General features: G+C 43.1%; 2 protein-coding genes across 2 annotated transcripts in view; one reads left to right on the forward strand and one right to left on the reverse strand.

Annotated features, from left to right (window-relative positions):
- The window catches only part of ANAPC5 (anaphase promoting complex subunit 5), a 47,518-nt gene extending 40,086 nt beyond the window's left edge, over nucleotides 1-7,432 (reverse strand). The window contains exon 1 of the mRNA XM_018557543.1: nucleotides 7,427-7,432. The gene's annotated coding sequence lies outside the window, so the exon portion shown is untranslated. The remainder of the gene's footprint in view (nucleotides 1-7,426) is intronic.
- Nucleotides 1-27,672, forward strand: part of RNF34 (ring finger protein 34) — a 30,389-nt gene extending 2,717 nt beyond the window's left edge. The window contains exons 2-8 of the mRNA XM_018557564.1: nucleotides 9,018-9,227; nucleotides 16,764-17,162; nucleotides 20,833-20,839; nucleotides 23,715-23,761; nucleotides 25,565-25,766; nucleotides 26,398-26,427; nucleotides 27,209-27,672. Of these exons, the coding sequence (XP_018413066.1) occupies nucleotides 9,018-9,227; nucleotides 16,764-17,162; nucleotides 20,833-20,839; nucleotides 23,715-23,761; nucleotides 25,565-25,766; nucleotides 26,398-26,427; nucleotides 27,209-27,396 (1,083 nt within the window). The 3' untranslated portion in view covers nucleotides 27,397-27,672. The remainder of the gene's footprint in view (nucleotides 1-9,017; nucleotides 9,228-16,763; nucleotides 17,163-20,832; nucleotides 20,840-23,714; nucleotides 23,762-25,564; nucleotides 25,767-26,397; nucleotides 26,428-27,208) is intronic.
- Nucleotides 27,673-27,926: the final 254 nt, after the last annotated feature.

The raw sequence follows: 27,926 nt of genomic DNA on the forward strand, positions 1-27,926 counted from the left end.
GACCATCCCGGATCGCCTCAGTACCCGATCCGGGCCACTCACATATCAGGCGGCGGCGGCCTCTAAACAGGCAGATTAGACGGCCGCTTCCTCCTCGCTAGGATCCCGGTAGGCCCCTGCAAGAGGTTGTCTAATCTGCCTGTTTAGAGGTCACCGACGCTGCCTGATTGTGATCGGCCCGACTACAGAGGTGATCCGGGACATTCTGATCCCCCGTGAGAGCCGCACAGCCCCCCCCATCCTGAGAGCCATACAACTCCTCCCCCCGGGAGCTGCATAGCCCCCCCAGCCATACAGCCCCCCCCATGAGAGACCCCAGGGATGCAGCCCACCTCCCTGCAAAACAGGTAAGCAGGAGAGGGGGCAATGTTATATTTATTCATTTTTATTAGTAGTTCTGTGTGTGTGTAATAAGTGTGTGATGTGTGTGTTTCATTACGTGTGTATGTGTTTTATTAAGTGTATAAATGTTTGAATATACGTGTTTCCCTATTTTGCCTAAGGCCCCATTAACACTGGGCGTAAAATCCTGCTATTTCGCGCATTATCGCGAGAAGTCGCCGGCCAATGTTATTCAACGCGGCGCGTGCGAGCGGGAAATCCCCGCTATTTGAAAAGAGGCAGCGATGCCCGTTAAAAAGTGGGAAAAAAAAATTAAAGTTTCTCCCCAAATTTTTTTAAAGTGACACAAAAAAGAATTTAACCCCTTCATGACTGAGGCCCTTTTTTCATTTTTTGCACCCATGTTATATTCCACATTTTAGGCCTGAAAATGACATAAAACCCAGAATGAGAGCAATAGTTCTAGGGCTATCAATCGCTGATAATACTAAACTGATGAGCTGTAAAAGCTTTTAAAGCGTCGCCTATGGCCAATTTTGGGTATGCTAGTTTTTTGTGATTTTGCCAGTGCGCGCAATTTTTAAGCTTGACATGTTTGGTGTCTATTTACCCGACGTGACCCCGTCTTTTATATTTTACCAAAAAAGTGGGTAATACTAGTTGTTTTATAACATAATGTAAAAAAACAAAAAACCCCCGCAGTGGTGATTAAATACCACCAAAAGAAAGCTCTATCTGTCCCCAAAAAATGGTATAAAATTCATATCATGACGGAATAAACTTCAGTCAAAGTACCGCAGCGCTGAACACTGAAAAATGGCCCGGCCAGGAAGGGGGTCTAAACACCTGGTCAGCAAGCGGTTAAACCCGAGTGCCCGAACTGCAATACAGTACTAAACTTAATTTCAGCGCTGGCACTTTGAGGTAAATACATTGATTTTGCGTCGCAGTTTGGGCACTCGGGTTCAAAAAGGTTCGCCATCACTGTCCTAGATTGTTCAATTCTCCTGCCTTCTCCAAACTCTTCACCCTTTTGTGAATAGCCCTGAAAATGTTTCATTTATATGATGGGCTGTCACATTGCTCATTCACAAGATCACTACTCTGTTCCAATTGTTTCTATATGGACACTCTGTGCACTTAAAGTGAAAACGTTTTTACGTTATTTCAAATGCTGATGAAATCGCTTACAATGGATGCTGCAACACCACTCTAGCAGGTTCTTGCTTCTGCAGCCATTACAGACTGTTTATAGAAAAATGAAGCCTGTTTATAAGCATGGTGTAGCTTTCTATTAGGTGTCCCATGATGTGTATCTTCTTGATGGGAGGCAGCTTCCTTCCCCCAGAGAGACTGCTGACTGCTCCATGGAAATGATCAGATGTATCTAAAGTGGTGCCAAGGAACCTATCCTATTTTTATCATGGTGATGTTGACAACAAAGAATTGCTGGAGAAATAGCGGATTATAAATGTCATACAGGATTTCCTAACTCTTTGATGCAAGCCTGAGTTCCAGGTTCGTTAGTAAGTTATTAGATTGTCAGTGGTATGATGAACCTTTTTATTACAAAAAAGAAAAACTTTTAGCTTGTAGGTGTTTTTATTACAAAAATGACTGAACCCCCCACAGAAAAGCTGTGCGTCTTTCCAGCTCCTCCTTTGTGGGGACTGTCATCCACTGGTTGCATGGAAACATCTCCATGCGTCCCAAACTGGATTCCAGAAAAGAATACCCGTATATACTCGAGTATAAGCCGAGATTTTCAGCCCAATTTTTTGGCTGAAAAGTGCCCCCCTCGGAAGATAATTACTGCAGTGATATTAGTTTAGTAATAATAATAGTTTAAGCTGGCAGCAAGTTATTTAACCCGAACTGATGCAGTGGGTAGCTTCTCATTTCTTAAACAACCATGTCAGAAAACATATCCTGTGGTCGTGAAAAAGATGTAACTGTTTTAGAAAGGTCAAATAATTGGCCTGCATCAAGCAAAGAAAACAACAAAGGAGATTGCTGAAAGTCCTAAAATTGGGTTAAGAACTGTCCAGCACATTATTACAACCTGGAGGAATAGAGGTGCACCATCATCTTTGAAGAAGAAATTTAGTCAGGGGGAAAGAAAATGAATGATCTTAATAACTTAAATGTTTGGTGAAATCAAATTGTAAAAACATTGATGGCTGTGTTCTAATAGTAAAAGTAAAGAAAGTAAAAGCTTTTCCACATGCACAATGTGAAGAGAACTCAAGAGATTGGGACTAAACAGCTGTGTAGCCTTACGAAAACCACACATCAGTAGGCTAATCTGGGAGGGGTTTAAAAAGGTAATGTGGTCTGATGAGTCCAGATTTACCCTGTTCTAGAGTGATGGGTGCATCAGGGTAAGGAGAGAAGCAGATGAAGTGATGCAGCCATCATGCCCAGTGCCTACCATACAAGCCTGTGGAAGCAGTGTTATGATCTGGGATTGCTTCAGTTGGCCAGGTTTAGGTTCAGCAACGTTATGCGCCCAAACAAATGAGGTCAGCTGCCTATCGGAATATATATGCTGAGTGACCAGGTTATTCTATCAATAGTTTTCTTTTCTTCCCTGATGGCACATTGGGCATATTCCAGGATGACAATGCCAGGATTCATTGGGCTCAAATTGTGAAAGAGTGGTTCAGGGAGCATGAGACATCATTTTCACACATAAATTGGCCACCACAGAGTCCAGACCTAAGCCCCATTGAGAATCTTTGGGATGTGCTGGAGAAGACTTTACGTAGTGGTCCGACTCTCCCATCATCACTACAAGATCTTGGTGAAAAAATCATGCAACTCTTGATAGAAATGAATGTTGTGACATTGCATACGCTTATGGAGACAATGCCATGGAGAATGCGTGCTGTGATCAAAGCTAAAGGCGGTCCAATTAAATATTTCAGTGTGACTTTTTTTTTTTTGGCCAGGCAATGTATATAACCTCACTTACAGCAATATGACGTCACATATACATAAAAAGAAAAACACAAGAAAGAGCGCTACTACCTGATATTGAATGGCGTGATCTTTGCCCTAAGACTTGACAAAGAGGTTGTGCCTCGAAACGCGTAGTCATCACGATACAGCGAGCCCGTCTGTGCACAGCGTCCACTTTGCCCATCGATTTGACTCCACTACACACGCACCGAACACAGCCGCTCGCGGTCCCGGTTCCACAACCGCCGCGGTCCTTCCCCCCTCAGCCGCCGTGGCCCGGCCTGGCCAGCCGTGCACGCGTGCCGCTAGGTAACTTCACAGCGCTCCCTCATCCATCCAGTGCTGCAGTATTTTGTTCTTGGACTCCCTCTGTACACCGTTCCTTGTTTCACCATCCTCGACACATTTGCAGACTTCCAACTGTAAGTCATATATATTTGTTCCTTCTCTCATGAATAGATGCCATTCAATATCAGGTAGTAGCGCTCTTTCTTGTGTTTTTCTGTTTACCATTCGAATTTGCAGGGTCCTCTCCCTGCTAGTGAGAGCCTGCACACCATAATTCATAGCCCATGTTTTTTCCAGTAACCAATCATCAGTTGTGCGCTTGTGTTTTTTCGTTTTGTTGCATTCACATATACATAAGATAACTCTCATCCCCGGGGGATCCAGTTCAGTCTCGTTACAGATGTGAGTATGTGATGTCAAGTTTTGCAGACTATGCAGGGGTGTGGAAATAAAATTAAAAAAACTACTTGTCCAGGGACTAAAGTGGGGGCCCAATCTACTTGTCTCTCCTGACAGGCTACTTGTCGTGATACAAAAAAATATTTTAACCAAAACCGTATTCAAAGGAGAACTACAAGGTGAGTAATTTACACTTCTCCTAGTTCGAGCCGACGTGTGACATTGAAACTGTCACACGTCGGCTCTATTGCTCGGGAAGTGAAAGAACACATACCGTCGCCCACTCACTTCCCGATCATCTCCCTGCAGAGAGCCATGACTGTCAGTCAATCAGCTAGCTAGAAGGATCTCGACAATATTGTCAGGATCCATCCTGGCTGTGGCGCTCTCAGTATGTAGCGAGCAAAGCCCGCGATGTACTGAGCTTTGGGTCACGGGAGGAGGGTAGTATATCTCCTCCCGTGACCCTAAGGAGAACTATGGCATAAAAAGGTTACCCCATAGTTCTCTTTTAACCGTGCTAAGAAATGCTTTTCAGTGTGATCAGGTGACAACGCCGCTACATTTAGCAGGGCTAAATGTCGAAAAAAACTCACCTGCCCAGCACACGGAACTTTGTATGTATGTTACTATACATTAATGATGTATTCACTTAAACATTTGCAGAAATCTCTCTCGGTCTCTCTCCATAGATAGATTGATGTACAGTATGTTGTAATCTATACTTGGCATTCTATTGCTAGATAACTTGTTTTAATACATTTGCTATAATGAATAAATATAATGAATACCTTTTTATATAACAATTGGAACACCCGCACACATCCTATTTGTGCGACCTGTGTTTAGTTATGCTTTACGCTAAACGGGCAAATGTAAATCACTCCTGGGTAAGCCTGCACATTTATGAGGATTTTAGGATCGATGGAATAGATTTTCCTTTCCTTTGTGGCTTCTGTGACTAATAAATATTCTTTCAGGTTTTGTAGCTGAGTAACATCTGTGTTTGCATTTTGTGTGAATTCTGAAACTCACAGCATCACTAATTCTTGGGGCCGTATCATCATTGTAGCTGGATCACTGTTCACTTGCTCTTACAGCATTGCTCCATTCCTGGCTAAACCAGAGGTATTGCTGCTTTGCTGACTACCCCCACCCACCACCCCACTGGTGAGCAATGATGTAGGAGCAGGTAAGTGGTCCCTAGCAAGTACAGCTAGTGAAATGGCCCTAACTGTGAATGTTACTGCATATAGCAACTATTGTGTTGGAAACTGCAGATAATTGTTGAATTGCAAATTTCACTAAGTTGTAGCTTAGTGAAGACCACCATCTTGTCATGCTGCTAAATGTTTGTGGTGGACTTTGGGCAAAATATATGAATGTAAGTTCAGCTAGTTTTCCAATTTATCAAACTGGCAGGTTAGAACATGCACTCGCCCTTCTCCCCTAACTCATACTGTTGAATTCTCTTCTAAATACAGTGGGGGGACTTATCAAAACTGGAGCAGACACAATCTGGAGCAGTTGTCCATGGCAACCAGTCAGCATCTCTCTTCAGTGTTCGCAGGTATGATTTGAAACAGAGTCCGAGAAGCTGATTGGTTGCAGTGCAAGTCTGCTCCAGTTTTGATAAATTCAGTGTAGTTACCTTAGATCAGTGTTTTTCAACCACTGTGCCGCGGCACACTAGTGTGCCGTGAGATATTTTCTGGTGTGCCGTCAATAAACACCTAATAAGGGAGATATTTTACCTTTTTTTTAGAAATCCCTTTTCTTTCTTTTTTTTTTTTTTTATTTCTCTTCATCCAGTCCGGAGATTTACACAGCCCTTTGAGACAACACAGCCAACCTGGTGACCTAGCTTTTCTCTACTGCAGTTAAGAAACACAGATGGGTCATTGGACAGTAAAGAAGCAGCAACAGACCATTAAGGCCTTCTATCGGTTCCTTTTTTCCCCAGTCATCTTCTAGGACAGCCAATGAGAAAAGGCTCCGCCTGCCTGCAACAGGAAACACATCATCCACATTAGATAAAAAAGAGCATCCTACTATCTCACCTCAGTTTTAGTGTTTCCTCCTGCCGAACAGGAGTATCGAGTATCGTAACGTTTGTTTTTTGTACAGGCCATCCTGCCAGTTGCAGGGGCCTCCCATTTTATGCAATCCTTGTAACACAGGGACATGTAAATCCTGAAGCTCTGCATATATTGCCTTCCCAATAGAGACCTCCAACCGATTCAATAGTCCAAGGTTTCCCTCCATAATTGAAGGGGTGGCAACCATCCTCCACTGCGTGAGTTGTCTCAAGACAGAGTCCCCCTGTGTGTGTGTGTCTTGGGATAACGGAGTTATTGTCCTGCTGCTATCAGTAGCCTTCCCCTCGAGGGTCCACAGTGGTGGTAAGTAATCCCCCTGGTAGCAGATTGGGAATGGGTCTCGCCATGTGGGACCCCACCAGGCTACTTTGCCTATCCTCAACGGCTCCCTCTCGCATATAGAGGTGAACTCCTCCCCCTCCAGTCAAAAGGTATTTTCTGTACCCTTCGGTCTCTCTTCCACTCTGAGGATTTTCACCAAAGTGCTGGCAGAGGCTCTCGCACCTCTGAGGTCCCAAGGGGTTAGGGTCATTCCATATTTGGACATCCTTTTATTTTTTGCCCCTTCAGAGGACCTCCTACAACAGAAGTTGGCCTTTGCCATCGAGCACCTGGAACACCTCGGTTGGCTGCTAAACAGAGAGAAGTCACAGCTGGTGCCTTCGCATACTGTAAAAATATTTAGGGTACTGGCTGGATACCCGCAACACGATGATATCCCTTCCTCGGGAGAAACCCACTTTGCTGACCTCAGAAACAATGAATCTGTTGAGCGAGCAAAGCATCCTGCAGCTCGATCTTGAGAGTTCTAGGCTTGATGCTATGCTGGCAGTCTTTTGGGCACAGTTGCATTCCAGGCCCCTTTTAATAATTTTTCTTGAGTCTCTGGGGAGACTCCAAGAGATCCTAGACAAATAATTATTTCTTACCGAGCCAATCAAACAGTCTTTGCTTTGGTGGATGGACAGTTGAAAACCAGGGGGGGAGGTTGTGGAGTCAACTGGAGCCACTCAGTCACCACAGCCTACATAAACAATGCAGGGGTCATTGCGGCACCCACAGGTACAGGCATTGAGATTAAAGGCCTGGTTTCTGAGAGGGACATCTTGGTCAGGAAAGGGCTTTCTGAAAAAGTAGTGTCAACTCTCTTAAATAGTTAGGAAAGCTTTGACGTCCGCAAAGTGTGGAAGGTTTTTTTCCGCTTGGCATAATAGACGGGAACGGGCAGCGGCCAGAACAGTGGCTCTTGTGTTAGAATTCCTTCAGGAAGGACTAGAAAATCATGCTTGCAGCACTCAAAAAGTTAAATTTTCTAGATATCAACTTAGCTGAAGAACCTCTTATCAAATGGTTCCTGAAGGCAGCGAGTAGGTTGAGACCCCCAACTCATAAAAGCGTTCCTACCTGGGATCTGTCGATAGTCCTTCGGGGGTTTCTTAGATCACCTTTCGAACCAATCCAAGAATGTTCCCTTAGGGCACTCACTTTGAAGAAGTGCTTCTGGTGGTTTTAGTGTCAGCCAGAAGAGTGAGTGAAATGCATGCTTTTTCTATTCTTGGCGCAATGTGGCTCATCTTAACAGATAAGATTGTTCTCAGACCCGACCCAGCTTTTTTTTTTGCCAAAAGTGGCCTCTATTTATTTTTATAGAACACAAGAGGTCATCATAAAATCTTTTTAAACTAATCCAACCAATGATACAGAACGGGAATGGCAGAGCATCGATGTGAAACGCTGCATGCTGGAGTATCTCTCAAAAGACTAAAGAATGGAGAAAATCTGGTAACCTCTTTGTCTTATTTAATGGTTCAAGGAAAGGTAGTAGAGCCTCCAAAAGTAAAATAGCTAGGTGGATTAAAGTCGCCATATGGGAGACTTACAAATCTCAGGGCAAGATTTAACCAGGGAATTCCACGGCACATTCCACCAGAGCCTGGGCTACTTCATGGGTGGAAAAAGCAGGGGCCACACCAGTTCAGATCTGCAGAGCAGCCACTTGGTCCAGCTTCCAGACATTTGTCAGGCAATACAGAATCAATAGGCTGGCACACCAGGGCCAAGCTTTTGGCAGGAAGGTCCCGCAAGCAGAAGTCCCACTCTAAGTAGGTGAGCATGGCTCTTCTTATTCTCTCATTGGCTGTCCTGGAAGATGACTGGGGGAATTGTGAGTTAGTTACCTGGTAACTCTGTTTCCAGGAATCTTCCAGGACAGCAGGTTCCCTCACGAAAACAACTTTGGTTGTGGCAGTGAAGAATGTTATGTACAAATAGAATTCCAGGGGGAAAAAGGTGTTAGTGGAAAGTTACTTATATTTATGGCCTTTCGGTCCTTGACGTTACTGAGGTGAGATATTAGCGGGCTCTTTTTTTTAATCTAATGGATGTGGATTTATCTAGTGGATGATGTGTTTCCTGTTGCAGGCAGGTGGAGCGTCCTCTCATTGGCTGTCCTGGAAGATTTCTGGAAACAGAGTTAAATAACTAACTTTTTCTTTTTTTTCCTGGTAGCTTAATTCTTGTCAGCACACGTGAATGCAGGACACCTGGTTGGCACCACGTACTGGCCCTCATTGAGGATATTGATACTAGTTGCATTTTAAATATATTCAATTATTAAATGGAAATATAATTTTACTACATGGTGTTTTTGAATATCAGCATCATACTTATCAGTGATCATGATAACACCTCAGTCAACAGTGGTCACGATATCACCTGCAGTTTGGTATAAATCAAACATAATTTAGACCTGGATTATAACATTAATTATTTTCTTTTCTTAAAGTTCTTTTGATCAGCATTAACATTTTTGGACAGTATGCATTATGTGCAGTGCTTATATGTAGAATGAATCTAAGTGACATGTAATAATTGTAATGTTGTTCATTTGTGTCAATAACTGCCTGCTTTTGTCTTTGGCTGTTGCAGGCGGGGGCCAGCTCCATGTGGGCATCTTGCTGCGGGCTGCTGAATGAAGTAATGGGCACTGGTGCTGTGCGAGGGCAGCCAACACCATTCGGAGGTGGAGCAGGTCCCTTTAGATTTGCACAGAACACCGATTTTTCACCATATCCTTCTTCATCCTCCACCATTGTGTGTAAAGCTTGTGGCCTGGCATTTTCTGTTTTTAGAAAAAAGGTGAGCTCATGTTTAATGTATGCAATGTACCCCAAGTAATCGGGAGGAAGTCATTCTGTAGAGCCAATCGGGGACCTGAGATTCATGTGTTCTGGTTCATTGCCAGTATTGGTTCAGCCCACAGAATGGCTGCTTCCTCTGAAGGAAAGTACATTTTCAGATATTACCATAACGCTTCTATGCATTAAAAGGTGATTTCTAATCTAAAATATATAACTTGTGGCCACTTTATGAATGAACTATTCATGTATGGTAGTGGTAGATTTTTTTTTTTTTGTAAGATACAGATGGTGTAAAGGAATATAAGCTGACATAGGTGGATAGTTCATGGGGCCTTTACAAGTGCTAGTTGTGCTTGTGACTGCTTTTATTTCATGCCCTTCTTTCTGAAGAACCAGGAACTCCCTTGTGTTTAAAAACCATGGGTGGAGGTTATTGATGCGCACCTGTGATAGTGGCTTACCTACAAGTTTGGTCCTACCACTTAGACCTTTGGCACCAAAAATTACATTGTCTTCCTTGCCCTCAGACTGACTGCACTCTTGCTATAAATGTTGGGGTCCTGTGTTTCCCCTTGAGACACTATCCACATGAAGTTTCTCCTCATATTTTAATGTGTTTATGGCAACCCTAATTTAATAAATCTGTTTATACCGATATGGGTGCAATTGTTTGTTAGAACCCCCGGTCAGGATTTTTATTTTGGTCTCTGTCAAAAAGGGAGATTCAACCTTTATTTGCCCTTTTTTGTTTTCAGTTGTCACCAGAACAGGAAGTTTGTGGAAACCCACCAATGGCCACCTAGTGCCTTTACAACTGACAAAAAAGGGCTATTCCCCCCTACTTTTGTAGAGGTTTAATTTCACTTCCTATTGGGTCTCCAGGACAGGAAGCAGAGGGATATCTTTTGAATGGGACACAGATGGCAAAAAATAAGCCTTGAAAGGTTTTATTCATTCCCTACTCTATCCAAAAAAGATGGCTTTAGATTTACACTATATTGCCAAAGGTATTGGGACACCCTCAGGAGTTCCTATCGCCTCCATGGCCACAGGTGTATAAAATCAAGCACCTAGGCATGCAGACTGCTTCTACAAACGTTTGTGAAAGAATGGGTCGCTTTCAGGAGCTCAGTGAATTCAAGCGTGGTACCGTGATAGGTTGCCACCTGTGCAATAAGTCCATCCGTGACATTTTCTCACTACTAAATATTCCGCGGTCAACTGTTGGTGGTATTATAACAAAGTGGAAGCAACTGGGAACAACAGCAACTCAGCCACGAAGTTGTAGGCCACGTAAAATGACAGAGTGGGGTCAGCGCATGCTGAAGCGCACAGTGCGCAGATGTCGCCAACTGTCTGCAGTGTCAATAGCTACAGACCTCCAAACTTCGTGTGGCCTTCAGACTGGCACAACAAAAGTGCGTAGAGAGCTTCATGGAATGGGTTTCCATGACCAAGCAGCTGCATCCAAACCTTACATCACCAAGTGCAATGCAAAGCGTCGGATGGAGTGGTGTAAAGCACGCCGCCACTGGACTCTAGAGAAGTGGGGACGTGTTCTCTGGAGTGACAAATCACTCTTCTCTGTCTGGCAATCCGATGGGCGTGTCTGGGTTTGGCAGTTGCCAGGAGAACGGTACTTGCCTGACTGCATTGTGCCAAGTGTAAAGTTTGGTGGAGGGGGGATTATGGTGTGGGGTTGTTTTTCAGGGGTTGGGCTTGGCCCCCTTAGTTCCAGTGAAGGGCAATCTTAAGACATCAGCATATCAAGACATTTTGGACAATTTCATGCTCCCAACTTTGTGGGAACAGTTTGGGGATGGCCCCTTCCTGTTGCAACATGACTGCGCACCAGTGCACAAAGCAAGGTCCATAAAGAGATGGATGAACGAGTTTGGGGTGGAGGAACTTGACGGGCCTGCACAGAGTCCTGACCTCAACCCGATGGAACATCTTTGGGATAAATTAGAGCGGAGACTGAGCCCGGCCTTCTCGTCCAACATCAGTACCTGACCTCACAAATGTGCTTCTGGAAGAATGGTTAAACATTCCCATAGACACACTCCTAAACCTTGTGGACGGCCTTTCCAGAAGAGTTGAAGCTGTTATAGCGGCAAAGGGTGGGCCAACTTAATACTGAATCTTACGGACTAAGACTGGGATGCCATTAAAGTTCATGTGCGTGTAAAGGCAGGCGCCCCAATACTTTTGGCAATACAGTGTATATTAAATGATCAGCTTCTTTAGTGGCAGGAAATTGTGTGAATAGTCTACTTGTGTGTATTTTGTAAAAGCTCCGTGGAATTTTTTGGTGATGGTTAAATTTATCAAATAAATATTTCATGTTTATTGCAGAATACTAAACAAATCATAGCAAAAATTGCAAGCTATCTGTCTTGTGTTTCAAGGGAGGAGAGCAAATTGCTCCAGAGCGGTCTTTTAATAAGTACAAACCGGAAAGCCATAGTAAATTATGACCAGTCATTTCCTCTATTGAATATCAATCTGTTTGATGGCGGTCCCTGAACAACACTTGTCTGGTGTCTGACAACCATCGAAGAAAATAAAAGCCTTAAATAAATCCTTTTTTCTGTACAAGATAATTTACTTGTGATTGTATGCATCCATTAGGTGTGGAAATGATTGTGGCTTCCTGTGAGATGGAGAGGCACGTAGGAACAGCTGCACGCCCCTGCTACTTTCTATATTGTTTAGTGCTTAGTGCGTTTGTCTGAAATCCCACTCTTCATTATTCTAAATGTACCCTGCAGAGTCCTAGTCAAAAAGAATTCATGCTGAGTTCTCATAATAAATGAATTGGGTTTTAGAACTTCTAAAACGTCCTTTGGTGCACCTGGACAATGGAACAAATTACAGAACTGCAGTTGTATTCTAAAGTATGAGGTGGGTATTTACTGCAAAATCATATCCCTATCAAAAAAGATTTTTCTTCTAACTACTAACTGCAGCACTCGTTTCACATATTTAATAATGATCTTAAAGGACAACTGCACCTTTATTTTAAATAGTCATATTTTAATGAGCCTAGCCAATAAAATCAGCAATAACAATGATATACTTATAGATAGATAGACATAAACTAAGATTTTGCCACAGTCTTCCCAACTTAACTCTGTTGCTAAAGTCAGCCAAAATGGTGGCCACTCATGTCAACACTGAGTGACCATTTAGGCTGCTATGAATAGGGCAAAAGGAAGGGAAGCCAATTGGTTGAAACCTGAACATTGAAAAAAAAAACTACTTGCTTACTGGGTATAATTAGCTGATTGGTGGCATTACACAATAGGATAAAACGGGTGGAAGAGACCAAATGAGGGGGAGAGGGCAGGAGCGAGTTTCTTCAAGTGTATTTATTGCTAAGAATTGTAGAATGCAGGATCGTACTTCCTGTGTACTCGTTCCTCCACAGGAACCTGGGTGGCCACAGGAGAACTATGGGGAAAAGCCTTAACCCCATAGTTCTCCTTCAAAGATGAAAGAAGCAGGTTGGTTGCCATGGGCAACTGCTCCAGATCCTGTCTGCTCCAGCCTTTGATGCATTCCTCTCCATGTGTTTTAGCTTCCGGTATATTTCTGCAAGTGGCCAAAATTTAGAAACCATATCCATGCAAAATTAGCAGAATTACGTTGTCCCAGTTTTGTGATTGGTGGAGTCTGTGACAGCCAAATGAGACAGCTGGTAAGCATCTAAAACAACCAGTCACAGATCATTCAAAGGCGTTCCAAAAAAATCAGATTAGAATTGATTGTGAAGTCAGCACTAGCACTTGTTTCCAGAAATAATTTGGCAAGGAGTATAAATATTTTGTAGAAATGTCATGTTTCTCGTTCAATGGGTAACACAGGACTCCGAGAATTATATATTGCTACCTACAGGAGGTCTTGGTGACTGGCAAATAAAGTGACCAGCCCAATTACCCACTCCCACCATGCCTTACCCAGTGTCTGGACTATCACTGTGATGTAGACAGTTCACACCTTGAAATGTTTCAGTTGGATCCTTAACCTTTAAAAGTCAGCATTATAGCCAACTCATCACTTGAATTATCTGAGTTTTATCCTAGACCTAGCTCAAGCCAGAGTTTTCCTTTCTCAGGAGAAACGTAACTCTCCACTCCCAAATTCAGACTCTGCAGTCCAGGAGCCAACTCCTTGCTTCTGAATTAGATTTCTGCGTCTGATGGTAGCCTTCTTCAAGGCAGTCCTGCCTCCTGATCTCTTGGAAGATCCTCTCAAAGGATACTATCCTGATAGGCTGCAGAAGAGTCCTAGATACCTTTTAATGGTACATGGGACTCGGTCGCCAAACAAATCCTGTTTCCCGATCAACATTCTGGAGCTCTGAGCAGTTTGGTTGCCCCCTAAAATATTGGACCTCCCAGACAACACCACAGCATCAGAGGCTGGCTCATTAAGGATCAGGTTCCACCCTTTTTTCCTCTCAAGACACACTCTTGTAGAACTGTGAATGCTTCTTGGGCTTTTCAGCATCAGGCAACTGGCAACAGTTTCCTAGATTTGCATGGTTATCTCCTCTGTTTACACATTCTGGAGTTTCATTAAAGTTCTACTAGGTGGGTGTTCATGCCTATTTTGATGCCAGCTTTGGGTAAAAGGTCTTTCAGGCAGCTCTTTGAACTGCCGGCAGCCCCCAGTTCTGTTGCTGTGGGGGCCTCTTAGTGTTTTGGTACTGTTGCCGGACCTTTAGTTGGACTGCTTTTGGATATCCCAATTGCCTCTGAATCCTGTGTCCCTCGATGAACAAGAGAGAAAAACTGGATTTTTGTGCTTGCCATAAAATCCATTTCTTGGAGTTCATTGGCACAGGTCCCATCCATCTGTGTTTTATAAACTTGCTCCTAGTTTATATTTTCTCAAACAAATTGGAGCATCCTGGGAGTAAAAAGGGTTATACCAGGCTGGTTACAGTTTTTCCAAATCCTCCTGTAGGTGGCAGTACAACCAGTTGAAGTACAGAAATCTAATTTGTAGGTCCTGTTAACCAGTTGACATCCGCGGTGTTAAACCCCCTTCCCATCCAGGCCATTTTTCAAGGACATAAACTAGCGTCGTCCCATCGCCCAAAGCTTATTTTCCACCATAATTTGCAAATAAATTAGTTCCAAATCAGCTAATTTGATTTGTCTGGATTTGTTTTCTCATTTTGTCTCTCATAGTTGAGGTCTACCTATGATGCCAATTACAGGCCTCTCTCATCTTTTTAAGTGGGAGAACTTGCACAATTGGTGGCTGACAATACTTTTTTGCCCCACTGTAAATGAACTGTCCAGGTCTCTCCATCTTGTTTTATAAAATGATTTGACTGATATAGCCGAATGCTAGTAACTAATTCAAAGGATTAAATATCTCTTGAAGATGGCATAGGTAAAATGATTTTCATAAATTATATGTAAGTAGTCTGTGCTGTTAAGTTTGATATTTTTCTAGGGCTGATTGTCATTTGTAAGTGTGATTTTGTAGTATTGCAGCTATGTTTTCAGTACAGTTCCAGAACATTAGTCTTTGTATCATCATTTGTCTCCATTGAGACCATTACTGGTCAGTGTTCCTTTACTTGGCAAGGTTAGAGAATCGTGGGTGTTTTATCTGTCCCAGGATGCAGATGGATAAATGGCAGGCATTTGTCTGTGATATTTTTCTTTCTTTCAGAACTGCCAATGCATTAGCGAGTATGGCTGCACTTGTATTTTGTGTACAAAGCCATATATCGAACGTTTTCTCTAGAGCTCCTTTTGACAAACGTTTTAAGGCAACTGTTTCATATTTTGCATCCTGCACTCATAATGAAGTTGTATATGTTGCCTTTTTTACTATTTAAAAAAACAAACATTTTTGAGGATCAGTTTTCATCTAATAAATTGCTGTTATATGTTTTGCAAGCTGGTTATGGATTCAGTTATCACCAACATACTGTATAAAAATAAGTTTTATATACTTTTGGTCACCGTCCATGACTTTGTATTGGAATAACAAGGTCAGAATTATGCTGTTGGAAATCATGTTCGCATGAGCTAAAACCTTTTGATCTTGCAGTGTACCAAGCTGGAAAAAAAATTGTCTGACCACTTGCTATTGAAAAGCTTGTGAAGCACCTAGACTGCATTTGGGGTGTGAAAACATGCTGCAATATACATATGTGCATCACATGTTTTTTTTCAAGGCCTCTATCTACTGATATAATAAAAGCAGTCCAGTCTAGGAGTCCACTTCAGAGCTACGGAATGTGTCTCAATTGACGCCTTTAGCAAAAGCATTAAAACAAAACAAACCTGCACCGAAAGAAATATGTAGATTGCTGCACCAGCTCTGTGCTTTGTGATCCCTGTGATTGGTTGTCACTGGGATCACATGGCAATGGTTACTTTGCCAAGCCATTCCGGGGAGGCTGGGAGAGTACAGGAACTAATGAATGAATGAGTCACCAATGAACAATAGAAATCATCAGCACTCCGTAAATGAAATTTAAAAAAAGTCTATTATTTGGACTAAACGTCACACGTATCGCATAATCTAACGTTTCGGGACCACGCAGGGTCCCTTCATCAGGGCAGAGATGTGACGTCCCTGCGTGGTCCTGAAACGTTGGATTATGCGATATGTGTGACGTTTAGTCCAAATAAATTGACTTCTTTTGAATTTAATTTACGGAGTGCTGATGATTTCTTTTGTTCATTGACTCTTGTACACGGCGCCATCCGTGATTGTCACTGCAAGCACCACTATTGTCACTTGGACCGGAAGCGCTGTAAGGAGTGCAGGGGGACCTACTGTTTCCTGAATGAGTCACCATTCATTATTCTTTGGTGAAAACAAACAAAAAAAAAGACCTTTGTATTATTTAACCCTATCACCCCCTTATTTCCCTGTATCCCTGTATATGTCCACTCCGTTCTGTCTCTGCTCTGAGCTGTGTAATAACCCTTTCACCTCCCTTATCCTCCACATCTGTACAATAACCGTTTCACCTCTACCTGCCTCTGTGTATGACCTGGACATTAAATGTATGTAGTGCACCATTACCAAGCTCCTTGTTTTAACCCTCTCAATACTGGCATGTTTCTTCATTTCCAAAATTTGTGTCTGTGCATTTTTTTGTTTGCCGTGTTTTACAACAGAAAGTAAGGGAAAACAGTTTTTTTTCCCAACACTTATTTCCTTTACATAGTAAAACAAATTTAAAGTGGTTATTAAATATCACCAAAGAAAGCTCTATATGTCTAAAAAGATAACTTGGGTACAGTGTTGCGTTATGGCGTAATTCTCAGTCAAACTTTCACAGCACTGAAAAGTGTCCTGCTATTGAAAGGGGCTTATCAAGCCAGTACTGAAGTGGCTAACAAACCAAAAGGCACCAAATAGGAGAACTTCATCGTTGGGGTTCATGTTCTCTTTAATATATACAGCATGTGTTTTGTATGCACTCTAGTACACAACTAGAGTTTTTGGTATAGCCTCATTATGATGGAATGCTCTTCTTTTGTTTTTTCTTTAGCATGTCTGCTGTGACTGCAAGAAAGATTTCTGTTCGGTTTGTTCTACACTTCAGGAGAACCTCAGGCGTTGCAGTACCTGCCATCTACTACAAGAAACTGGATTTCAAAGGCCTCAGTTAATGAAATTGAAAGTCAAGGATCTGCGACAGTATCTGACTCTAAGAAACATCCCCACTGACAGCTGTAGGGAGAAGGAAGACTTGGTGGAACTGGTGATTTGCCACCATGGCTCATGTCCCGAAGAGGAGATGGATGTCAATATGGACAGCTCTGCACGATCACAGACATCTGCCTTCTCTTTTTTTTCTGCTATATCAGCGCCTTCATCTTCCTTATCCTCATCTCAGGGAGAACTATCTGATAGAAGCGGAAGCGTGGGAAGTGCTTCTACATCCCAGGTACTTGGGATAGTGCATTGATCAGGCACTCCTCTCTACAAAATCAAGAGTGTATAAAAAAAAAATGCCAGCATTCACTATTATGAGCGTATCATGAATTTGCCTGCAGACCACTTACTGAAAAGCTGCATTGTTTAAAATTTAACTGTAACCTATTCCAATGTTTCATTAACATAATTGCTCATACAAGTTTGATGATGGAGCAATTCTAGTTCTGTAACATTGGCTTAATATGAACTCTTGATTTAGGACACTTGGTTTCATTACTGTTAAAGCTGAACAGCAATCCTAAACCACCCATGCCATCCTCACAACATGTCATTGTACATTAACATATATCAGATCAGCTGTAACCAGCCTGCATTATACCATTGCATGCAATTTGCTCACCCCCTACTAAACTACAGGCAGCCAATTTATCATCAATACATTCAGGGGAATCTGTACAGTGCTGAAATTCAAGGTGAAACAAAGCTGCAATGGAGCACGTGTTGGTCGCTTGAAAATGGGGTAAGGGGGTCATATGAGGTCTGCTAATGAGCACTTGCATGTGATGAGGAGCCCAAGCGGATGATTAGGGATAAATGATTTATAATTTTCATTTCTTCTTGCCTGTGGTTACCTGTAAACCTGCGGTTGCCCATCATGCAGGGTAAAGCAATAGTTTAACTTTAATGCAAGCCCTGACAGCTTTTCTTAATTCCCATGTCCTTTGCTTTGTTTTGCAGTTGGTAGTAAAGTAAACCTTTTGCTATGTCTTGTATAGGGAAAGCAAAGAATCACTGTAGATTCTATGGTATAATGTTGTTTACAGGACACTGGACAAAATCCTAAGAGGCAGGGTTATTCAGTGCTAAAAAAAAAAACAAATTATATTTATTCCACTTCGGTTATACTGCCACCCAGGCCCTGGGTTTGGATACTGGCAAACCACAAAAATAGAAGTGATGAGTCTGGTATCCCTCCCAGCATGCCTGTTTTTCTCAAGATGCTTTTTCTTTAATCCTCTTCTTCACAGCTTCTCGATAAGCTGCTTAAGCTAGTCCCTGTATGCAGCTATCTGACTTTGTGGATCCGAAATAGCCTTGGAGGCCATACTCGGACTCCGTTGGACTGGACGGTTGTGGAGCTTGCATGGAATGTGACCTTTTGGGCACTGGGCTCTGCACTGCAATGCTCTGCATTTTTCAAGACCTCTGTGTAATCTACTCCTAGCCACGGATCACTTTCCAGGTTCCAACTCAACTTTATTGCAATCACACAGGGGATAACAATCCCCTATGTGATCACGTTAGGAGGCGACAGGTTCTCTTTATGGAGCTAGCCCTCCAATACAGAAGATTGAGCACAGCATTGTGCTCGATCTTCTGTACAGCCCAGCTTCTGACAAGACAGCTGAGACCAGAAGCACTGTGATTACAGTACTCCTGTCTCACTGATCACAGCAAATCGGAGAACAGACGTTCTCCGGTCTGCTTCCCGCTCTCTATCCTGAAGCCATTTGCCATGTTCTGGGTTCCCCAGAAGAGCGGGGGACCCCGAAAACCACGGCGGAGGTAACACATAAGATCACTTGTACAAAATGAGCAGCGGCTCCCCTGCTCTACATTTAGCTCTGCTTGCCTGCTGCGTAGCAGGGCTAAGTGTTTTTTTCTACATTAGCCCAATGCACGGAATTTCATGTCTCGGGCAATAGGGATTGGGTGCCCCTGGTTCCAGGATTCTTGGCATAAGTGGCATAGCCCATGACTCCCAGACTTGGAGAGACCATTTCAGTTTTTATTGATGCGGTTCATACCAAATTAAAGATGGAGGAGCAGCCTGTAACTTCCACTAGTGCTGCTTCCTCATGAGAGGTGCTAAGACTACTAAAACATTTCCCATGCCCTCGCTATTCCCAGGCACCCTGTACACAGACTGGGAAACCCCTGATAAACTAGGTACTTTCTAAAACCTTGTTTCTCTGGCAGATCCGTGCATTGGAATTTGCCATGGCTGTAATGCTAGTCTGCGAAACATAGGGGAAGGATATTAAACTCACGAGAAGGGATTCGGCTTCGCTTCACATTAATCCTCTGTTTATGGCTGCTCATGTCAGCAGCCCTGCACCTTGCTGTAGACAGATTAGTGAAAGTCTCCCGTCCTATTTCCCATATGAGTCTTATCGGCGAAGAACAGCCTGAGAACTCTTTGGTTGGGATGCAGAGCAGACATTTGCTGTGCGTGCCCTTCGCGAAAACATCACTTTATCGCTATCGTGGACACCATCATCAAGGATGTCACTGGGCGCAAGGGCCCTCCCCCCAGGCTGAGAAGAGTTCCTTTTTGTTACTCTCATGGTTCAACTGGTAAGGCCAAGACCAAGCCAGGAGCCCAGTTTCACCACATACCCTGGGTCCCTAAATCCCCCAATTCTGCAGATAATTTCTCTTTGGCATGAAGGGTCGACCCAATTTTCATAGTGGGGGGAGGGGGAGCATCTGTTGTACCTTGCGGACGACTGGATAGACAACATCTCATATTCCTGGGTATGGAAGGTGGTTTCCAGGGGCTACAAACTAAAGTTCTTGAACAAAGCCCCGCCTAGATTCTTTCGCTCTTTCACGCCAACAAAAATAGGCTTATTAGTAAAGGTAGTTGGAGACTGGCGCCATTGAGGGGTTGGGAGCGGTGTCATGTTCATTACCTTTTGCCGGATTTTCCTTTCATGATCTAAGCCCTGCCAACTGTGATCCCTTTGTCCAGTGCCCTATACGATGGATTTTTTGGCCCATAAAGGTAGTACCAGGTATCTTGTAGGTTTTGCTCTTAGGGAGGACTTTACTACTAAAACATAATAGATACAAGTGCACCTTAAGTCTGTTAGGTATTGTCTTCCCAACTGCTTGACCGCACATGCTGCAACCTGACAAACCACAAATAAGGTTGAGCAGTGGAGACAGTAAGTGTCAGACTTGGGCTACATTCACACTAGGTGCGATTTAGATGCTTTTATATGCGTTTACAAAGTTTGTCTAAACCCATATACAGTATATGCATCTAATGATTTCCAATGGATTTATTCCCACTTTGCGTTTAGATGCTTTTATCTGCAGTCAGTTTACCTGCGTTTAGAAAAAAATAGACGGCAGGTGCATCCAGGAATCACTTTACTTCTAAATGCACCAAAATGTGTGTAAAAGCGGTTTGAAGCTTGAATTTGGTACCAGATGCATCTAACCGCATGTGCATGTAAATTTGCGTCATTCAATGCATCTTGAAGCATAAACAAAACATGTAGCCTGGCAGATCTTCTCTGCATAAAAATGCAAATCGCAAGTGTGAATGAAACCTTAAAGCGTACCTTAGCCCAACAACAGAAATATATTGCAACTTACCAATCCTTAGATGTGGTGGCTGGCTGCATTCCTTTTATTTTTCTGCTTATGTTCATCTGTAAAGAAGAGATTTCTAACTTGGAGAAACCATGCTAATATTTCTGTGTAGGTGTAATATGTAAATGATTACAGTTCCAGTATTTTATTTATTTTACCTTTTTTACATTTGTATGATGCCTTCGCTACATTTATTTAATCACTTTGCTGGAGAGCACAGTGTTTTGATACTTAAAGGGGTTCTAAACCCTCCGGTTTTTTTGCCTATATCTACTGCTAGCAAGCAGTAGATATAGGCAAAAAGTTTTTTAAAAAAACCCTTTAAAAGCGGTGTAAACTTACCGCTGTCTTCGCCGCACGCTCCCGTCCGAAAATCTGAAACTGCTCGGGCGGCCGCAAAGCATCTTGCGCAGTTCGGATTTTCGGCCGGGACATGAGGAGAGATGCAAGGTATGTCTATGGACGCGTGCACCTGCATGCAGACACCGTGGGACAGGAAGTGCCAGCAAGCTCAGAGGAGTCAGCGCTGGATCGGAGACCTGCAGCAGGGCTGGAGAGGAGGCTGAAAATGACAGGAAAGAAGAAGATCGGATTAAGAGACATCATTTAAGGTAAGTGCTGACATTAACATTGGGGGAGGGAATTTTTTTTTTACTTTAAGGTCACTTTAAAGAAGAAATCTTAACCCTTGCAGTGGGGCTACCCCCTCACTGCAATGGTTAAGTGCTCATTTTGTCTGCGGAGCTAAAATGACATATAAACTCACCCAAACCTTGGATCCAGCTGGCTGTTAGACCTGTCCCTGCAACCTCGCTCCCCCCTCCAGCGATGGAATGTCCCTCGGCATTCTAGCATACAATACTTTGTTTTGGGCTTTAATTAGCAAGCCCTCACTCACCTGTGTAGAAGCAGTGCTTTTGTTGTGAGGAGCAGTTGCTCTACAGTCTTTGAAGCTCAAGGTTCAGGATGCCTTGTGTGACATTTACTGTTTGTTAAGAATATGTAAATACTTTAATGGCCTATTTTAAAGGATGGTCACTGGCCAGCTACTATAGTTCCACAGGGGTGTGGACATTTAAAAAAAACTACTTGTCCTGGGACTATGGTGGGGGCCCAATCTACTTGTCCCTCATGACGATCTACTTGTCGTGATGCAAAAAATTATTTTAACCAAAACCGTATTTAACCGCACTAAGAATAAGAAGTGCTTCTTCTGACCAATGAGTGTTTGCAATTTGCGAGAGAAATTCAAAATCCATAGCGCAGGGCTGCACTGGACAGAAGTATGGGGTACAGATGGTACACCTGTACTGGTGGAGGGGCAGGACCGTTCGCCAAAAGGTAAATATAGCGGGGGGATGGAGAGGGGGTCAGATCTGAGCAGGTAATTCAATTTTCCCAAATTACTTGGGAAAGTGAACTTAAGGTGCCTATACACCTGCCGATTATCGTACAATAATCGCTGGTGATCCCGCGATCGTACGATAATCGGCAGGTGTATGGAAGGCGTGCAACCGTTTCTACTGTACAGTCGCACGTCTTTTGTCTTCTGAGCACGCTTGAAAACCTGCAGAAAATCGTAAGATTTTCGGCGGGTTGGTGGCGTGCTCGGAAGACAAATGCCGCACAGGCCTGTGTGCGCAAGCGCACACTGCCCACTCAGCATTGGAATCATTGCAAGCTTGCGATGATCACAATTACAATCTGCCTATCCAAGATGGACAGATCGTATGAGATTTCAATTAACTTACAACCAAAGTCGTGCGATGGTTGTAAGTAGGGATGCACCGATACCGGTATTTTGGTGCCGTGTATGAGTAACGTTAATTTTGTTCCGGTACTCGCCGATACCAATTACCAAGTAACGGAAGTCCCATTCAGGAAGCCAGGTGGTGTGTAATGACTCGCCACCTGGCTTCCTGATTAGCCGGGCAGCGTGTAAAGACTCGCCGGGCAGCGTGTAAAGTCCCCTGTTACCTTTTAGTATGTGCAGGCTGTCACCCCCGGGGCCTCTCCAGCGAGAACGCGGCCTTCCTCTGGTACCCAGCCGGAGCCGTCTGGCCGGCCAATCCGGAAGCTAGGTGCCGTGTAATGACTCCACGCCCTGCTTACTGATTGGCCGGGAAGCTGGCTTTGCGCTCCCTCGTCATCTCATGACGAGGGAGCCGGCCTCCCAGCGGGTGGCTGGCTTGGTTTTACATTTTTATTTTTTTACTTTTCGCTTTTTTCATTTATTTATTTTTACCACTCAACTTTATTGCTATCATACAGGGGACTGCCCTCCAATACAGAAGATTGAGCACAGCATTGTGCTCGATGTTCTGTACAGCCCAGCTTCTGACAAGACAGCTGAGACCAAAAGCACTGTGAGTACAGTACTCCTGTCTCACTGATCACAGCAGATTGGAGAACAGAAGTTCCCCGGTCTGCTTCCCGCTCTCTATCCTGAAGCCATTTGCCATGGTCCGGGTACCCTAGAAGAGCAAGGGACCCCAAAAAACATGGGGGGGGGAACACAACATCACTTGTACAAAATGAGTGGCGGCTCCCCTGCTCTACATTTAACTCTGCTTGCCTGCTGCGTAGCAGGGCTAGATGGGATTTTTTCTACATCAGCCCCATGCACGGAATTTCATGTATTGGGCGATAGGGATTGGGCACCCCTGGTTCCAGATTCTTACACTGCAACTGAAAAACAAATGGATCACTATCATCATGTCATTGTATGTTCTGTTGTATTTTCTTCCCATGTTCTTCATGCTCCTACTAACCGCTTTAAGATTGAAAAGGATGCTTTTTGAATCCACGTCACATGCGGCTTGTTTTTTTAAATGTCATTTTTACTAGTGCATGGAATCCTAAATATGAGTAGATACACGCCTGAAAGGAGCTGAATTATTCATTCAGTGACCAGTAGCTATTACTTCACCTTTTGTGGTTTCTAGTGGTCCAGTCTGCCCGTTCTGTAATATGATCAAGAGATGGGAATCCTTGTGATCCAGCCAGCTATCTTCTGCACTAGAAAATGGGCTGTGGTGTTCTATTCAGTATCTGATTCTGAAACCACAGAGCGTTTTTAGACAAGCGGATTGGGCAGTCGTCAAACGATTATGAAGTTAACACACTTATGAAAAGGATTTGATTGACGCTTATTTGTTATGTGTGTGTTTCCAGGGAGGTGAAAACATATCAGTAGCATCAGATACAGAAGCCCTGGAAAACCAAGTAAGTACCTTTTTTTACTTGATCTACAATAAAGCTCAGACTAGTATGGCTGTGAGGAATTCTGGGAAGGATCCTTTTGTGTGATCGGTGCAGTTTATTTATGAAAACAGGAGCTGAGGAGAAATAATGCCATTTACTTTACAGTGACTGTTAGGCTGCATTCACATGCGCACTGGATACAGAAGAGAACCCAGCACCAAATTTGCTCATTACTTGGGCCCCATTGTTTAGAATGCGTTAGGTAAGGTCAAAGTCTTTTACTGCCTGTATGAAGCCAGGCTTATTTACCCAAAATGATGAATTGCAACTATACAAAGCTTAGTAAGGAGGGTGAAGTACATTAGTGAATAAAGACAGCATCATTTATGTCCGTAGATTTAAAGTGCACTTGCCATTAGTTTCATTCCCTAGCTGTAGGTTTCCTGATAAGCTATCTATGAAAAGCAAATACAAGTCCTCTCTTGACAACGGCCTCTGTGGAGTATATTAGAGCTTCTTTCCTCAAAGAACTTTTCCCACCAATTACATTTCTCCCAAAACAGTTATTTGTAAGGCATGCCAACTGTCAAGGTCATCAGTGCGCTTATTTGGCTCTCAACCAAACTTTCAGGCCCTCAAATGGCTGGTGTCATAGCTGATCTCATGTGCAGCACCATGGCAACTGCGATCCAAATGGAGGATAACTTCCTTGGCTATAAGGGATAGGAGGTGGTAGTTCTGCTTTAAGGCTTCACACCTAAGTGGGAGCAGAGCAAGGCGATTTAGAGGATTTTCTTGTGTTACATATGCCTTGTACAGAAGCTGAATCGTGTATTTTTGGTCCCATAGATTTTGAACTGGGAGCACCTGAAAAACGCACCTTTTTTTTGATTGTTTTTCAGGTGTTCAGGATAAAGGCTTTGGGGCCAAAATGTTCCATTCTACCCCATAGGAAGCCTCATGCAGCAAGTGACACGATGCTTAGGTGTGAACTGGCCCATTGAGAATAATAAAATCTTGAGCACTGTCCTGCTTCAGGAATCCCTTGACAATTGTGATTGGGATCTAATATTTTGTTATTGACTATCTTAGCTGGCTCACTGGTATCTCTGCTGATAGTTAAAAGGTGCTCTGATAGCCAGCCTGACGTGATAATCTAGCCTCAAGCAAATGAAAGCTCAATCTGTGCTCCCTTGGCCAATACACAATAGTCTAAAATAATACTAATGGTAACAATCACATTTTCTTGCTTCTCATGAAAGTCATTGACTCTGCCTTGTGGTTTTGAGGATAGTCAGTGGAAGACTGTGGTGTCTTTCAGAGCAGCATTTCTTCCTATGTGTAGTAATGTGTGGGATGTAGGGATCGGCAGAAGGGAACTGTATAAAGATTGAATGTATAGAAATGTCACCAGCACACCAATTATTCAATGAAATCTGTGAAAGTCCATTTATTGAAGGAACATCGCCATTCAAAAACTAGCGCTTTCGGGGGCCACACAGGGTCCCCTTCATCAGGCTCAGAATTAAATTTTTTGCCGAAAGCGCTAGTTTTTGAATGGCGATGTTCCTTCAATAAATGGACTTTCACTTATTTTATTGAATCATTGGTGTGCTGGTGACCATTCTATACATTTAGTTTGTTCATGGTGTCATCCCTGGTCGCTGTGTACCTGTATATCAGGTATTTATATCCGGTAAGGAGTGCAACAAGATACTTGTTTTACCTGTATAAAGATTGGCCTTGGCATGTAGCAGCAGAATGTGAAGCGAGTGCTTTAAAAATCTGTACTTTCAAGGCCGTTTTTTAAAATCTTTTATTTAGGCAAATGATCTCTCACGAAAGCAGGCGAGGGCGTCATTGTCTGATTTATCCACACTGGATGAAATAGAAGCACTCACCATCCGACAGCTGAAGGAAATCCTGGCTCGCAACTTTGTCAACTACTCAGGCTGCTGTGAAAAGTGGGAGCTGGTGGAGAAAGTCAACCGGCTGTACAGAGAGAACGAGGAGAACAGAAAGTCCTGTACGTGAGGGGATTTAGTGCTTGTTCTTTCTCAGTTTATCTCTGTGTTTATGGATGTGGGTAGAGAATAAGGAGGAGCTCTGCTGTACAAAGTCATGTGTGTGGAAGGAATGTCTGAGCGGGACTGCAGCAGTACCATCATGGTGCTCCAGTCTGAGGCAGTTGTACAGAAAGGAAAGACCTTAGAGCACACTTCTCATCAATCATGAGAAGAGATACCCTGTGAATAGCTGCATCCCCTGCTAGCTCATGCTCTCTGTATGTTGAGGTTGTGATGTTCTAGACTTACCTGCAGTTGCGGTGGGACTACTCATGGCTATTTACTGCTGTTTTTGTTTTCCGCAATGCGAGTGAGACCGCAAAGGCTGCTGCCACATAGAGAGTCACCTGAGAAGAAATGCTCATCTTGTATTGTTACAAGTTCACATATAGCAGAGCTAAAACCCCAAATACATTTGCATTAGCTTTTTTGAGTTGATCAAAAATATGCTGTGCATAATCTAAATCAAGCAATATAGTTTATGTTTTTATATGGTGTTCTGCCTTACACACTAGTGGTTATAAAAAGCAATGGTGGTCTTTTATATAATCATATATGTGTAATAATCAAATAATCTGTTTTCTCTTTCAGTGGAAAATCTGGAATTCAAACCTGACCAAGGTTAGTTATCTTAGAAAAGTGTGAACACCGGAGATTTGTACTTTATTTTCCCCTAAAATGATTCCTGCACTGTCCAAAACCAGTTGCCTGTAGGAGCATGTGTGGGATAGAAAAGGGCATAAAAGAGAGGGGAATATACACTGAGTGGCCAGATTATTATGACCACCCCATCAGTACTTCATTGGGCCACCTTTTGCCTTCAATACTGCGGCAAAAGGTGGCCCAATGCATCTACAAAAAGCAGCTGACGCGTTTTTGCTGCACTCTGCCATAGTCCAGCTGTGACTAAGGACAAGTAAGCAAGAAATGTGTCAGAGATGCTTGTACAGATGCATGTGGACAAAAAGCAATTGCTGATGTGCTTCTGTCTCACTGGGCCATAGTCCAGCTATGATTAAGGCCAAGTGAGGAAGAAAGGCTTTTTTTTTATTTATTTTTTTATATATAATATATACAGGCATGTGCAATAGAAGTAATTTTTTTTCTTTTTGGTTGTTGTGTGCCAGTATTTGCAATTTTAGTTTATTCGAGCACTGGGTTTAGAGTGCAAAGGCGAGCATAAGGGGTGAGCTGTGCTATTTTTGTTGCTAACTAACAATAGTAGTAGGGAAGGTTTTAGAACCACCCGCAGACATGAGTGCTCCCCAGCATAAGCCACTCTCATCTCATGCCCATAGATACTCATGATACCGCTAATATTGTTCCTTGCCGTCCTATCTTTCATGTATGCAGCTCTTCTCTCCTCTTCCTGGATACACTTTCTAACATCTGTCTCTTTCAGAACGAGATCGACTGCAGCTGACTGGTAATGATGACAACCTCTGCCGCATTTGCATGGATGCTGTCATCGACTGCGTTCTCCTGGAGTGTGGCCATATGGTAACATGTACCAAGTGTGGAAAGAGGATGAGCGAATGTCCAATCTGCCGGCAGTTCGTGGTGCGGGCTGTTCACGTCTTCAAATCTTAAATATCCAGACCAAATAAGATGCGTGTGACTTGGCTCCTCTTCTTGGGGCACAAAGTGTATGGAGAAGAAGAAAAAAAAAAGGAAAACGTATTTTCTGTATAGCTTCTGAGTGATCTGTTGTTAGAGATGTTTTGTAATTCAGTTACAGTTAGGGTGTGTACAGAGAACTTGAGAAGTGTTCAGACAAACTGCATGCTGGTGTATGTTCATGAATCTGGAATGAATGATCTCATTCTAAGAAATAAAATATTTACTTGTGGAATGGAAGACTGAAAACCTAGTTTTTAAATGTATATTCATATTACATGACGGATTATCTTCCCGTCTTCAAGTGGAACGTTGGTGTACATTAAAAAAAACCTGCGAGAAGGAAATCGGTTTTATCACAGAAGACGCACACATAATATTTCTCTTCTGCAATAAAGAATTCTTACCCTCCTCCTCACAATCTTCTTACACTACTTACTAAGCTGCACAGCTCCGTGTACAGTTTCAGCATCTGCCGCTGTTCCAGGATGAATGCGCTCCCA

This window comes from Nanorana parkeri, unplaced genomic scaffold, assembly GCF_000935625.1.
Source record: "Nanorana parkeri isolate BGI_ZX_2015 unplaced genomic scaffold, ASM93562v1 scaffold13, whole genome shotgun sequence".
NCBI classification, from domain to species: Eukaryota; Metazoa; Chordata; class Amphibia; order Anura; family Dicroglossidae; genus Nanorana; species Nanorana parkeri.